General features: G+C 45.0%; 1 protein-coding gene across 14 annotated transcripts in view; it reads left to right on the forward strand.

Moving 5' to 3' along the window:
• Positions 1 to 6,809: 6,809 nt before the first annotated feature.
• The window catches only part of KCNC2 (potassium voltage-gated channel subfamily C member 2), a 110,341-nt gene continuing 103,988 nt past the window's right edge, over positions 6,810 to 13,162 (forward strand). For 3 of the 14 annotated variants that reach the window (XR_012580065.1, XR_012580066.1, XM_074539712.1), the window contains exons 1-2: positions 6,810 to 7,208; positions 7,875 to 8,632. Coding sequence is in view for 12 of the 14 variants with exons in the window: in XM_074539712.1 (XP_074395813.1) it covers positions 8,000 to 8,632 (633 nt within the window). In the remaining 2 variants the exon portion in view is untranslated. Of the gene's footprint in view, positions 7,209 to 7,564; positions 7,722 to 7,874; positions 8,633 to 13,162 lie in introns of those variants that run through there. The other 11 variants (XM_074539715.1, XM_074539714.1, XM_074539716.1 and 8 more) reach the window with 8 other exon arrangements.

Here is a 13,162-nt window from a genome sequence, read left to right on the forward strand (position 1 = left end):
TGCAACAGCAGCCCCTCAGCCTGCACCTACTCCACCTTGGTATAAACCAGCTCTTTTTTTTTTATTTTAAGGAAGGAATACTTCTTCTAGAGCACTGCAGTTCAAAACAAATTGGGAAAAGATCTCAAGGGTATCAAATGCTGCTGAAATGTTTACAGGATCAGCATGGACATGGCATGTCCTCTGACAGCTAAGTGTAACAGTCAGTGTGACCAATGTGGTTTTACTCTGTGACTAACTATATAACCTGACTTGTTCAAAGACATAGAGAAACCTGCAGTTTTACAACCTTGTATTATTTTCCTACTACTAAGAAGGGCTACTCACTCACAGTTAGGCTGTTTCTGGCAAGACTTCCCAGCTCAGCATGACTTTGCGCAGCTGTTGAAGGCTCACTGGCACCTTGTCTCTGAGAAGGAAATGCTGATGATGCTGTCTGCAGTGGATCTGGTGATTCCTATCTGGCTCTCCCCTGTCTGGTAGGGTAATGGTTACAGTTTATGGGTCATAGCAGAAATCTGTAGCAGCACCTCTAACTTTGGCAGTCAAGACCTAAGCACAAGCAGAGGAGATGCTGTGTTTATCTCTTGAGAATGCTGTTCTGTTTCCATGGCAGTAGACAGCTCAGTCCAGATTTGGGCAATCTTGTCTGCAAAGTAGCACAAAAAAAATTGGAGAGGAAAAACTTGACTGCAGCTGAATGGAGGCAGTCAAAATTAATCAAGCTTGCATGCACTGAGATTGGGTCTGCCATGAGAGACTGCAGAAACTAAGAAGAAACCTCTTTGCTTCCCATACTGCTTAGGCATCTGATTTCAAATCTGCCTGCCTTGGTCAGTGATGCTCTGTGGGAGACTTCTGTGCCTCGAACTCTTGGAGTTGGCTTTCTAACAGCTAAACTATAGCTATTCACAGTGGGAAAACAAAAGTGTTGCAAAACAGAATTACTAAACTTTGAATCAATAATAGAAAATTATTATTACAAAGTATCCTCTGTACACTGATAATCAATTAAATCACTGCTGCTCCAGGGTTGCCTCAATGATCATCAGTGCAAACATCTTCAGAAGATGATGTATTAAAGCATATGCCTGCATTCTTGAGGCATTTGTATTATGGTCTCTTCCTAAAAATTAACAAAAAGAATGGAGATTGCTAGTCATGGGAAGGAGGAAGACGATAGATGAGGTTTCCAGCTGAACTTTGGTGAAACACAGAAACTAGGTGTAACAACGCGAGTCACCTGAAAAGCTCTGTAGTCCTTATAGTGTGTTTCCATTGCTTTTGGTAACATGTGAGGGAGGGTGTGCTGCCTTCCTCAAATAAATCACTGTCATATGTAGATTAAGTCTCAGATTTGAAGTGATTTTAGAAGATTAGTAAAAGTTAGAATGAACTGAACCATAAGACTCCTTCCAGAATATTTTATTGAATGGACCTAATCTTTTAAAAATACATACTAGCTATTCAATAACTGCTTGAATATCAATTAGGTAGTAGATAGAGTGTATGCTGGATGATAGATAATTTAATTTACCAAAATAGAAGTGCAAAGGTCTCTTTTCCATTTTTTTTCCCTACAAAATACAGAATACATCCAAGTCAGTTCAATCACTTCAAAGACTTAGAAACTAAATATCACTTTAAATTTCTTTGCAAGGTTGTTTAGTGGTACATACACAGTCCTCTATAAACTGGGTGTTTCTTGATACAGTCTTTGCTAGTGAAATGAAACTGACAGATGTTTCAGAGCAAAGTGTGTTACAGATGTTCTTGTATTGTTTAGGGTTGTTGTGGTTGGTTTGGGATTTTTTGTCTCTGTTCTGATGAGACTTCTAAAAGTAGATAATAAGGCACTTCTGTTTAGACAAGTTTAGTTCTTTCTGAGCACGCTCTTCTGTAGCTGAAGAAACCTAATTGTCCTGCAATCTCGGTGATTGTTCATTATTTATATTATTTGAATGCTTAAGACTTGCAACCAGATGAGGACCTCATTATAATGACACGAAGTTTTATTATTTATGTTTTGCCCAAAAACTTCAGTTAAAATTAATGAGAGGGATAAAAAATGGAAAATCACAGAAATTTTAGAAGCAGAATTCCCCAAAATTTTCACGAGACTGACAGTAAACCGAAACTCCTCCAAGTGGGTGGAGGCTACCTTGGGTCTGCTGGCCATGCTATAAGACAAGATACACGGCTTTGGCATTTTCCAATTTTCTATCTCTCTGCACTTTCCAGATAGAAACAGAAAGCTTTATTCCTTTTGAATGAGGAAAGCTTGTACCTGAGAGCTGTTGGAGGTACTGCATTCATTTTCCCGTCTCTTGGGTCTCTGTATGCTTGATGAGGACATTCCAAGACCTGTTTCTTTCAGTCTCCTTAAGTACTAAGAGCACCTGAAAGAAGCTTAGTCCATGTATTTACACTTGAACTAAGGAGTAAATGGCTGCGGAGGAGCTCAGTACTGCTCTCACTGCCTAATGAGTCTTTACAAAGACACTGTCTTGCTGAGAGGTGCCAGACCCTTAGAAGTGGCTTCATGTCCTGGATAGTTACAAATGAGAAAAACACATCACTGACCTTTCCCTGAAATCGAAGGAAATATTCAGGATAGATAAAAAATTAATTTCAACCATTTTAGCACTGGACACTAAAAAATGTAAGTGTGGACAGAGCCTGAGGCAATATCTCCTTTTATAAGCAGAATGTAATATCCTAAAGCTCTTGAGAAAATCTGCATCCCACAAACATGAATCAGCACTGACGAAGACACTTGAATCACAGCAGAAGCAGGTGAGTAATCTTGCCTTCCACCATCTTGCATTGCTAATGCCTCTGGCATTGGAACTGGGCAGGAAAGGACACCCCAGGGTCATGAAGGAAAAAGGCAGTGACTTGAAGATTCTGGTGAGAATGACATTGGGCAAAGGCCATGTGCTATTTACCCCTGATCTAAAGGAACAGTGGAACAGTGACAGTTTCTAAGGAAGAGTTTCACCAGGTGAGAGCAGGTACCTGTGAGAACAGGCACCTTGGATCTGAACTTTATGAGCCTGGAGGAGGTGATCTATTGGAAAGGCTGCACTTGTCCATGTCTGTTCATGTAGCATCCCAGGCAAAACAATCCTGAGGTGGGGGATTTCCACCCTTGGACACCAACGTCTGCCTTCCTTTTGAAGAGAGAAACCCAAAGCCAGTTTAAATGTACACACACTTTAGAATTCCATCCTCACCACTGGGGGGGGATTATTAGGCAATGCAATTAGTGCTCATCTGTACTTTTTTCTACTGCGTCATCTCTTCTCAGAGAACCCCAGTCTTGTGTTCACTATTTTTAATTTCCTTGATAAGTGTAATACACAAGAACTTTTTCCAGGTTTTCATTTTTTAATGAGAGATACCACATTCCCCAGAATTTCACAGGGAGGTGAAATGTAAGAGAAAGCATATAAAGCACACCTGTCTGTATAAAGCCACTCATATGGAGGGCTCTTGTGTGCTAGTGTGGGACTAAGAGTAGGCTGACTTCATCCCAGCTTTCACATTTTGTATGTCTGTCTTGTCCAATCTTACTTTTTTTCATATTTCTCTACAATAAGACATTTTTCAATAATTATGTGTTATTGATCAAACCAAGCTTATATCTCAACTGCCTTAAAAAATGCAATCCTATACTGGAATTTAAAAACAATAATAATGATCTTTCTGCTAGTTTTATTTTGAGCTTCATCCAATTTAACTTCACCATGGCTCCTTACAGTTTTATTTCAGAGATGTTTGCTCAATCAATTAATTCAGGGCTTTTGCAGTTTCAGAGTAAGATTCTGACTGATCATCAGTGTACTTCAGTATAATGTGGCTGCCATGTTCTGCAAGATGTATAATGAATAGTACATGTAATTGTAAAGAGTAGAGATGATTATAAATAATAAGGGAAAATAACAAAATACATGAAAGAAACAAGTAGAGGCTTAATAAAATAATGACAGTGGATACTTAAAATGATTTACTTAATGATTTATATAAATTGATGTAAATAGATATTTTATCTTTTCACTGTTTTCAGTTATAATTTTTGATTGTAAAATTGATTATTTTTTGTTTCCCAATTCAACATCATATGAATAACACAAAATAGTGATCTGCACTAGAAAAACTTGGTGGCTTCAACCCCTCATGTCCTCCTCAGGATGGCAGATGTTATCTGGCCAGGTTATGTGACCCACTAGTTAACAGGGACAGATCTCCTTCAGAAGGTGATTCAGAGCATGACTTTAGCTGAGGTGAACTGTGTTTGTCCTCAAATTTGCTTTTCTTTTGTGCAAATCCCTACTTCCATCTACTCTTGTTGTTAGACAGTTGGTAACCCAGTGAGTTTGCATTACAGTACTCAAGCTTGCACAAAGAATGATTGCTCCTAGTAAATAAAATGCTCATTTGCCCGGGTTTTCTCACAGTGATCATTGCATCTAATTTTATTGCTTTGCTGGTGAAAACCATAACATAGGACCTTTCCCTTTGTAAATGAATTATTAGCCAGCAGGAGAAATCAGTTGTGCACTGCTCAGTATCACTCAGTTCCTCAAATAAAGCCCCAAATTCTGAGCTACAGAAATGTTTCTACTTATATTTTAAATGAATATGTTTGAGCATGTGTGTGAATAGTTTTTGTGTTTGTTGGGTTTTTTTTTCCTTTTGCAGACATATTTCATGGTAAGGCTCACTCCACAGACACATTTCTCTCTCTTACATATGTCTCATGCTTTCACTCTTACTGGAAGCACTGAGGAGTGCAAAAATTCAGGTCAAACTCTTGTAAGGAGGAAATTAATTCATAAATGTCACTATGTCTATGTAGGATATTGTGATTCAAGAAAATTTCAGCTCTGGAAAGTCAACATCTAACATAATTTCATCCTTCATTGAGAAGCTTGCCACATGATGAAACTACAAGGAAGAATGACACACAGAGAAATTAACAGCATTATATTTAGTAACAGAAAAGTTATAGAATGTGAAATTTTTTATATGACTGAAGGACTATTATATTCTGGAAGAGACCATTCCTTTTCTTACCAACTAGAAAAATTCTTTCTGTTGCTTATTCCTACCATGCAATAAAACCCCGTGCATGCTTCATAAGTCTGAAGTGTCAACCAGTTGCTCATAAAAAAATGCCTTTTTCATGGCAATGGCATTACAGGTATGACTGTAAAGATATTGTTTATGAGATGCCATCCTTGTTAGTCTCGGGTTTCTTAGGATTTTGGGTGGGTTGTGAGGGGTTTTTTTTGGGAGGTGGTTAGTGGGGCTGGGTTTGGCGTGGGGTTGTTGATTTTGGTATTGTTGGGGCTTTTGATTTGTTTTTCATTTTGTGTGGTTTTTTTCTGGAGGGGTCAGCTTCTTAACTTGGGCACAGATGTGGGACCTGAGCAGATGGTGACAGTTGAGAAGGAAGTCCTGGTATTCTGTGATGATAGAGTTTGTGTAGTGTTTTGGCAGCTACTGCCACCCTATGGTTTTCCATAACGGATGAATGCTGCAGAGCTTTAATGTGTTGCATTTCTCCAGAAACCTCTTATCGGTCAGAGAGAAGACAAAGGATATTCCTTTTGTCTAACTCACTCCTTCTCTATGTCCCCTTTACAGAAAAATCCCATCTGCAAAGAAAATCAAGTACAGCATGAGAGGCCATAGGTGGCATTAGGATGGTAGAATCTTTTCTACTGCATTTACAACTATGTAATTGAATATTAATTTTGGTTCCAAGGGTTTTCACTAACTGATTATATCTGCTTTGGCAGGATAGATTTTACTCTTTTTTTTTAGGAACTTCAAAATGTACATCTGGAGAAAGCTTCCAAAACCCATTTCTTAAAGTTACTGCTGCTTTGGGAGCCTGTGTTTACATCATGGATGCCACATATAGACAGATCTGGGTTAAAGCAATCTGGTCTAAGCAGTGTGTCCTCAGAGCATAGCTTCCAGCAGAGCCCTGCCCTCCAGACACCAGCAAGTGCCCAGCCACAGGCTCTGATGCGGAAGGAGGACGTTTCAGACACCATTATTCCACTCATTGCCCTCCTTCAGGCCAGGGAATACCCTCTGCGTGGAGGAAGACTTTTTTATTCTTTTGAGGAAGCGGAAAGAGGGATCACCTCTCATGTTGTATATCGTCTCTTTGGGACTGGAAGCTTCTTTCCCTTTTACCAACCCGGCTGAAACCAGGCAGCAGTGTAGGCTGTAGAAAATAACTCAGCTGGCTTGGAGGCAGGGATATTGGACTCTCTCATATATTGTAAGTGCACAGGCATTGGTTTCCCTCATATATTATTGGGGACTCTCAAGTTCCATCCCCTCTGCCACACCCAACCTCACACCTATGCAGAGCACGAATTCTGAAGTGCACCCACTGCTCTTTATCGTTCTTAGCCGACATGGGAACTGGATGTCCTCTCCTTAAGCCGTATCCCCAAGCCCACTGCCGGCCGGCTCAAGAGCCGGCTCTGGGGCTCCCCGAAATCGGGGCACTCGCTCCCAGCCGCAGCCGCAGTGTCGGCAGCCCGCGGCATCCCTGCCGGCCCGCCGGGTTCTGCGGGCGCTCCGCGACCCTCCGGGGGCCGGGCAGCTCTCCAAAGCCACCTGTAGCTACGGCTCTTTTCCCCGCATTTCTCCGAAAAAGAGCTCTTCTCAGCCCCGCTCCCTTGACCCCGTGCTTTACTTGAGTGAACCAAATGTCCATGTATCAGGAGCGGAGGTGGTGCCTTTTGGGAAAGATACAAGACTGGTGTTCGCTGTCGCCCCTGTGCGCCGCGCCGGCGGGCAGTGCGGGACCGGAGGGGTGTGTAGGGCCGGCTCGGCCGTCCTGCCCCCGCCCCGGGGCGGAGCTGCCGCCCCAAATGAGGTGCGATTTCACCTTTGGGCTCGTTTTCCCGGAGCGCCACTGGAATTACGGCCGTCCCGGTCCCCGCTCATGTCTCTGCGCTCCGCCGGTGGTCCCCGCTCCCAGCCCCGACGTGGAACGGCCGCATTCCCCCTGTAAAATGCGGGCAGCGGGATCTCCGCGCGGGCGGCGGGAGCCCCTGTTACGCCTGTCGGAGTTGAGCACGGAGGGAGGTGAAACAGCCACCTGAACGCGGAGAAACACCCGAACCCACAACAAGTAGTCTCGCCTGGCAGAAGCCGCTGTCGCTGCTCCGGCAAAGGTAGCGGCGGGGCGGCGGGAGGAGCGCGGGGCTGGCGGGGAGCGGGAGGCTGATGCCACCTGCCCTTCCCCGAGATGCGCGCTCGCCTTCGTGATTTGTCTGAGAAAGTAGCGAGCCGAGCTCCACACAGACAGCTTTTCCTAGAGTATGCCTGCTGCCTGCGCTGGTGGGGTGCTCTGTATTTCTTCCCAAAAAGCAACCCTTTCCTCCCTCCCACGGTGGGGGTGGGGAGGAAGAGAAAAATATCTAAGCCTTCTTTTTTCCCCCTGGTTAAGCTGTTAGGACAATAAAAGATAGATGCCCATTAAATAATTAACCGTACACTTTCTGTTCCATCAGCTCGGTTCACACAGCCCCGCGAGGGAGAAGGGGGTGGGGACGGTGGCGGATCCATAGGCGGTCGAAGCAGCAGCAGTGCCATTTCGGTAGCCTGCTTGCAGGGGAAGCGGGAGGCAGCCCGGAGCGGGCAGGCGGCACAGCCCTTCGCGGTGGAGCGAGCGGAGCTGGCCGGCGGTGGGTGTCGGGCCGGGCCGGGAGGGCTCTCCCGGAGTGCGAGTCCGCGGGAGATCTTGGGAGGGGTCTGGGACAGGCCGTGACCGCGGGGAACGGTCCTCCTACGGTGGTGCTTGTGGGGCTTCTCCTCGATTTCTTCTGTTTGCGTTTAAGGCAGAGGCTCGTTCCCCACGGACCTGCCGGCGACCGGCTGCCCCCCGCTCAGCGACCGGCGCGCCCCCCTCCCGATCCGCGCCGCCGCCTCCCGCGCTCTCCCCAGTCATGTCCCACCCGGAGCGATGGGGAAGCTCGAGGACAACGAGAGGGTGATCCTCAACGTGGGGGGCACGCGGCACGAGACCTACCGCAGCACCCTGAAGACCCTGCCGGGGACCCGCCTGGCCCTGCTCGCCTGCGAGTCCCAGAGCGAGTCCCCGGGCGGCGAGGAGCCGCCGCCGCCCCCCAACCCGCCGCTGCCTCCGGCGGGCGGCTGCCCGGAGCCCGGCAGCGGCTGCAGCCCCCGGGGCAGCGGCGGCGCCAGCGAGTTTTTCTTCGACCGGCACCCGGGGGTCTTCGCTTATGTGCTCAACTACTACCGCACCGGCAAGCTGCACTGCCCCGCCGACGTCTGCGGGCCTCTCTTCGAGGAGGAGCTGGCCTTCTGGGGCATCGACGAGACCGACGTGGAGCCCTGCTGCTGGATGACCTACCGCCAGCACCGCGACGCCGAGGAGGCCCTCGACATCTTCGAGGCACCCGACCTGCTGACAGGCGAGCCGCCCCTCGACGGCGACGACGACGACTTGGCCGCCAAGAGATTGGGCATCGAGGACGTGGGGGCGGCCGCCGAGGGCAAGGGCGGGCGCTGGCGGCGGCTGCAGCCCCGCGTGTGGGCGCTCTTCGAGGACCCCTACTCGTCCCGCGCCGCCAGGGTAAGCGCCGCCGGCCGGAGCTCCCAGCGGGCGCTGGGGAGGCCGCGGGGCTGCTGGGGCCCCCGAGCGGGCGCCGGCATGGCGGGGAGGCTGCCCCGCTCCGGGTGTGCCTGCAGAAGGGATGCTTTGGTGGGCCGCTGCAAGGGAGACATCGGCCCGCGTGGGGTGGTGATGCTTGAACCCGGTACAACTGCAGGCAGTATCAGGCAGCACGGGGGTCCCGCTGTGCCAGCATACCTCCCATGGAGTGTGCGGGGCTGAGGTGGGAGCTGTGCCCCGAGAAGCCTCAAAGGGAGCCCAGAGTCACCCCCTGGCCTGTGTGGGGTGTGGAGGGGGTGACTCACTCACTGGGGGAACTGTTTGTGTGTGGGTGTGAGCAGGAGCAGCCCCAAGGCACCCTCATCCTCCCTGAGCGCTTGCGTGAACGTACCTTTGGGGCCGGGGCAGGTGGCCTGAGGTCTCGGGTTTGGGGTCAGGTGGTGACAGTGACACCGGAGAGCGACCTCAGTCCGTTCTGAGCTTTGCTCTGTCTGCACTGGTAGGTGATCCTGGTTCAACAAAGTAAATGTGACAGGGGGTCACCCTGGCTCTTCCTCCATTGATTTCTCAGGGTGACCCTGGCTGGCTCAGTGACTGAGGGACTAGGGACAGGAGAGTAAGTGATCATACTGACTTTCTTTTACTTAGATAGGGGTTTTAGGTTTTTATGCTCACTACTTCATATTCTGATGAGTTGGATTTTAGTTCTGTCTTGTCATTGCAGTTGTCAGGGGTGATGAGGGTTTGCTTTCTAACTCGGGGCTTTGGAGCAAACAAATGGTTGTAATTCCTTTGAGAGGAATATGCAGTGGTGTCTCTAATTTAACCAGAACAGCAACCACCAGGAAATCTTCCCTCCAATACAAGACGAAGGACTTGTAACAGGAAATGCTTGATTATAAAATGGCAATAAGTATTTTGTGGCGTATTTATCAGGATTTCTATGAAGTATTCAGAGCTAAACCTCATTTTGCAGAAAGTGCAGTTATGGTGGGTGTAATCTCCTAATCAGCTCCACTTATTCTGCTGGCAGTCTCATAGATGTGCACTTAAGTTTGTGGTTTAGTGACTTCTGGAATTGTACCCCGTGGCATGATGCAGTTTCTGCCCGCTCACCCTGTGAGCTTATTGAGGTAAGTTAAACTGAAAGTAAACTTATTACTGTCACTTACTGAGTGCCAACGTTGTTTATATTTTTGACGGTTGCCTACCAGTTTGTTTTCCCTCAACAGCTGGCTCCAGTTGATTCTTAAAGTATGTTTTTAATAAAGAATGGGTTCTGAAGAAAAGTTACCAGAAGTGTCTATCTTTGCTCCTAAATGCATACCCACATCTCACATCTCAGCTGTCGGAATCTTAAAGAAAATGTGGCTGTCAGTTACCTGACAGACTGTAGTGTGAGCAGTGATTGCCCTGCAGATTTTCTTTCACCTACTGTCCTGTGGAAAGTTGCTGACAGTGTCAAAACTGCAGCTTTTGTGACAGAGAATCTTCCTGCTCAACTTTTCTGGAGAACTGAGGAGTACGGAGTAAGTGTTAAATGGAAGATACCAGGAGAAGTAGGAAGGTAGGCGTGCCGTTGTGCCTTGGAGTTGTAGTTGGCTTTTCAGTCCAGTCTTTGACAGAAGCTGTAAGCACTTGCTTTCCACATTTTCCATCTGTACTAGGTCATCCTGAACCATTAGTGGCTTGGGTGAAGATATTTCAAGTTTGCAAAATGAATACTATAATTAACACTATAGTAGGAAATTGCAGCACTGCAGTATTAATCTCTTAGAAGACAAGAGTATTTACCTTTTTATAACTTAACTGGTTTTAAAGATTTTATTGTGATTTCAAACCCAGGCAGCCAGAATAAGGCAGTGTCAGAGCCCTAACAACAGTGTCTAAATCTGTAATTTCATTTTCTGAAGATCTGTACTTTATCTTTCAGGTAGGAAGACAATTTTGAGAATTTCTGGTGAGTTTTAAAGCATTAAAGTGAATTTGTATTTAAGGACTCGCATGCACTTAGTAAGCACTCTTGAACACAGTAATTTAAGGTGATGGTAACCTTAGTTTGGAATGAGACATTATGTTTTTCCACACCTGAAACGAGAGCCCTTATTTTCCCAGTATTCTGGCAAATACACTCATGTTTTATGTCAGCTGAGATGATGACTAACTCTGAAAACATTTGAGTGAAATCCTGGGCTTTCTGAAATCAAGACAAAACTCTGTGAACATCAGTCTTTGCCTCACAGTGTTAGTTACTGACTCATACACCACTGAGATTATGGTGGGGCTGCATAATGGTAAACTTTCCTAAGAACTGTGATAATTATTTTCTTTTAGCATTACTGATTTAGATTCACTAGTGTCTTTTTTTTTGGAATTATGATGCTGATAAAAATAGCGTATTTTCTGTTAATGAAATGGTACTTAATATTTGTGATTTTCTTTATTTGAAACTGTGATCTCTAAAAATAGAAATTTATAGAAATTCAAATATAAGTTGCCATGGTAACCTCTTTGGGGATAGTGCACGCACAAGATTATTCTAGCAAGACCATCCAGTGATGTTATATAAATAGTGGAACTAGTTTGTTGACAAGAAGGTTTAGTTTAGTCGAGATTCTAAAAAAATTCAACTTTTAGTGCGTGCAGTTTGGTAGTCAGATAGCGACATCTACTAAACATGGGGTTTGTAAATATGAAATACAATCCATGTATATATGATTGCTTTGAAACCTGCAACATTTCCCTTTGTTTCCCAAGTTTAGGAGTTAGGTCTGAATGTTATTTCTGTCTTCATATTATCGTTTTGGATTTCACAGACCGTGAAATGAAATTAGAGTGCAGCCGTACTCCTTTCACTCCACGCGTAATGGAACGATCATTCACAAAAGGCTGTTTGACACAATGCTGTTAATGTAGATGTGGAAATCTAGTGGCATAAGGTGCTCTCACAGGAGGAGGAGTGCTGGGTGACTGAATCTTTGTGTGTTGGTTTAAACCTGTCTGAAACAGACACCTTATCTGATTAAAACCTGTGCACTGTTTTGTTGGTTAATATCTGTAAGTGATTTTGGTGTCCAGTGGCTCCTAAGTGCCAGGCACTTGTTTGCTTTAGTAAAGTGCAAAGAAGCATCTAAGTAGTTTGTAAGAAAGCACAAGAGGCAATATTAAGTGCTGAGTTCAAAAAGTGTCTGCAGGTGTCCAGCGGGGACTGGAATGCCAGTGCTCATCTCAGATACCATATTTCAAAGTAATTACCTCTAAAGCCTTTTTACTTTTGAATAATAGTTGTAAAATGATGCTGTTTAAAGATGTAATTAGTATTTGTCATTGATTTTTCCTAAGAATTATGGATTACTCCTGTACTGGGTGCAGGAATGCAAAAATGGCCCTGAAATTCACCAGGTCCATAGCTATATATCCTTAATGTTTTGGGGAGACAGTGAATCTCTTTGTGGATAAGGGGCCAGTGCGGTGGTTAACCAGTGCGGGAGTCAGCATGGCCCAGGGCACTTGAGCTGTTTGCAGCAGCTGAAGGCAGCTTACACAGCCCCTTTGATATGGTTTTTATCTCTAGGAAAGATCATCATTACTTGGTTTACAAGGAAGTACAAATCCTAATTAGCAAGTATTTGTCAAGTTTGCTGTAAGTAAATATTCACTGCAATGCAAATAAACCCACAATAGCCTTGCAGTCTAGGCATCAAGATATATCTTGAAAGTGTTCTTAAAGATATGATGCTGCTTCATAGTGACATGGGGAGCTGTATTTGAGCAGTGGGTGGTATTTTTGGAGGGAAAAAATACCACCCCCCTCTACTGCTTTATATGATATTTAGTTGTCAGAGATTCCTTTCAGTGACCCATTGCATCTACACCAGCTTTGGACATTGGGTGAGGTGAAGAATCAGCTGAAAGGAGTGGAGTGGGAGAGGGGAAAAATATGGTTTTATAGATTCCCTCGAGGCTAAAGATACAGAAATTATGTTGGAGAACATTCTTAACAAAGATAACTTAGATCATTGTGTGGTGACTTGCTTATGTTTTCTCCAGGTACCTAGATACCTGTTTTGATACCTGTCAAGAAAGCCTTGATTTAGGAAGCCTGTCATGTACTATGGTGAATTATTGAAGTGAGTTATATTTTTAGGGTTTTGTCTGTTCTGATGAAAGACAGGTTTTATTTTTGGTGGAAATAATACTGCTGCATCAGTCTAAAATACTGTGAATGGAGTGGTGGAGGTACATTGATCTCAGAATATATGTTTGTAGATTAATAGTGAATAGCAAAGGTCAGCTATCTTAACTGATAGGAAGCCCTTTAATACATAAATGGAAATCTTTACTTTGTCTTTTATTCAATGAGGAAAGCAGGTATATTTTAGATTTTACCATTCAATTATTAGTTAGGCAGACATCTGTCTAATAATGGCTCAAGAGAAATAGTTAAGGTTGACACTTCAAAGAGTGTATTCCTTTTGTTGGTAATGAAAA

This window comes from Zonotrichia albicollis, chromosome 4 (genome assembly GCF_047830755.1).
Source record: "Zonotrichia albicollis isolate bZonAlb1 chromosome 4, bZonAlb1.hap1, whole genome shotgun sequence".
NCBI classification, from domain to species: Eukaryota; Metazoa; Chordata; class Aves; order Passeriformes; family Passerellidae; genus Zonotrichia; species Zonotrichia albicollis.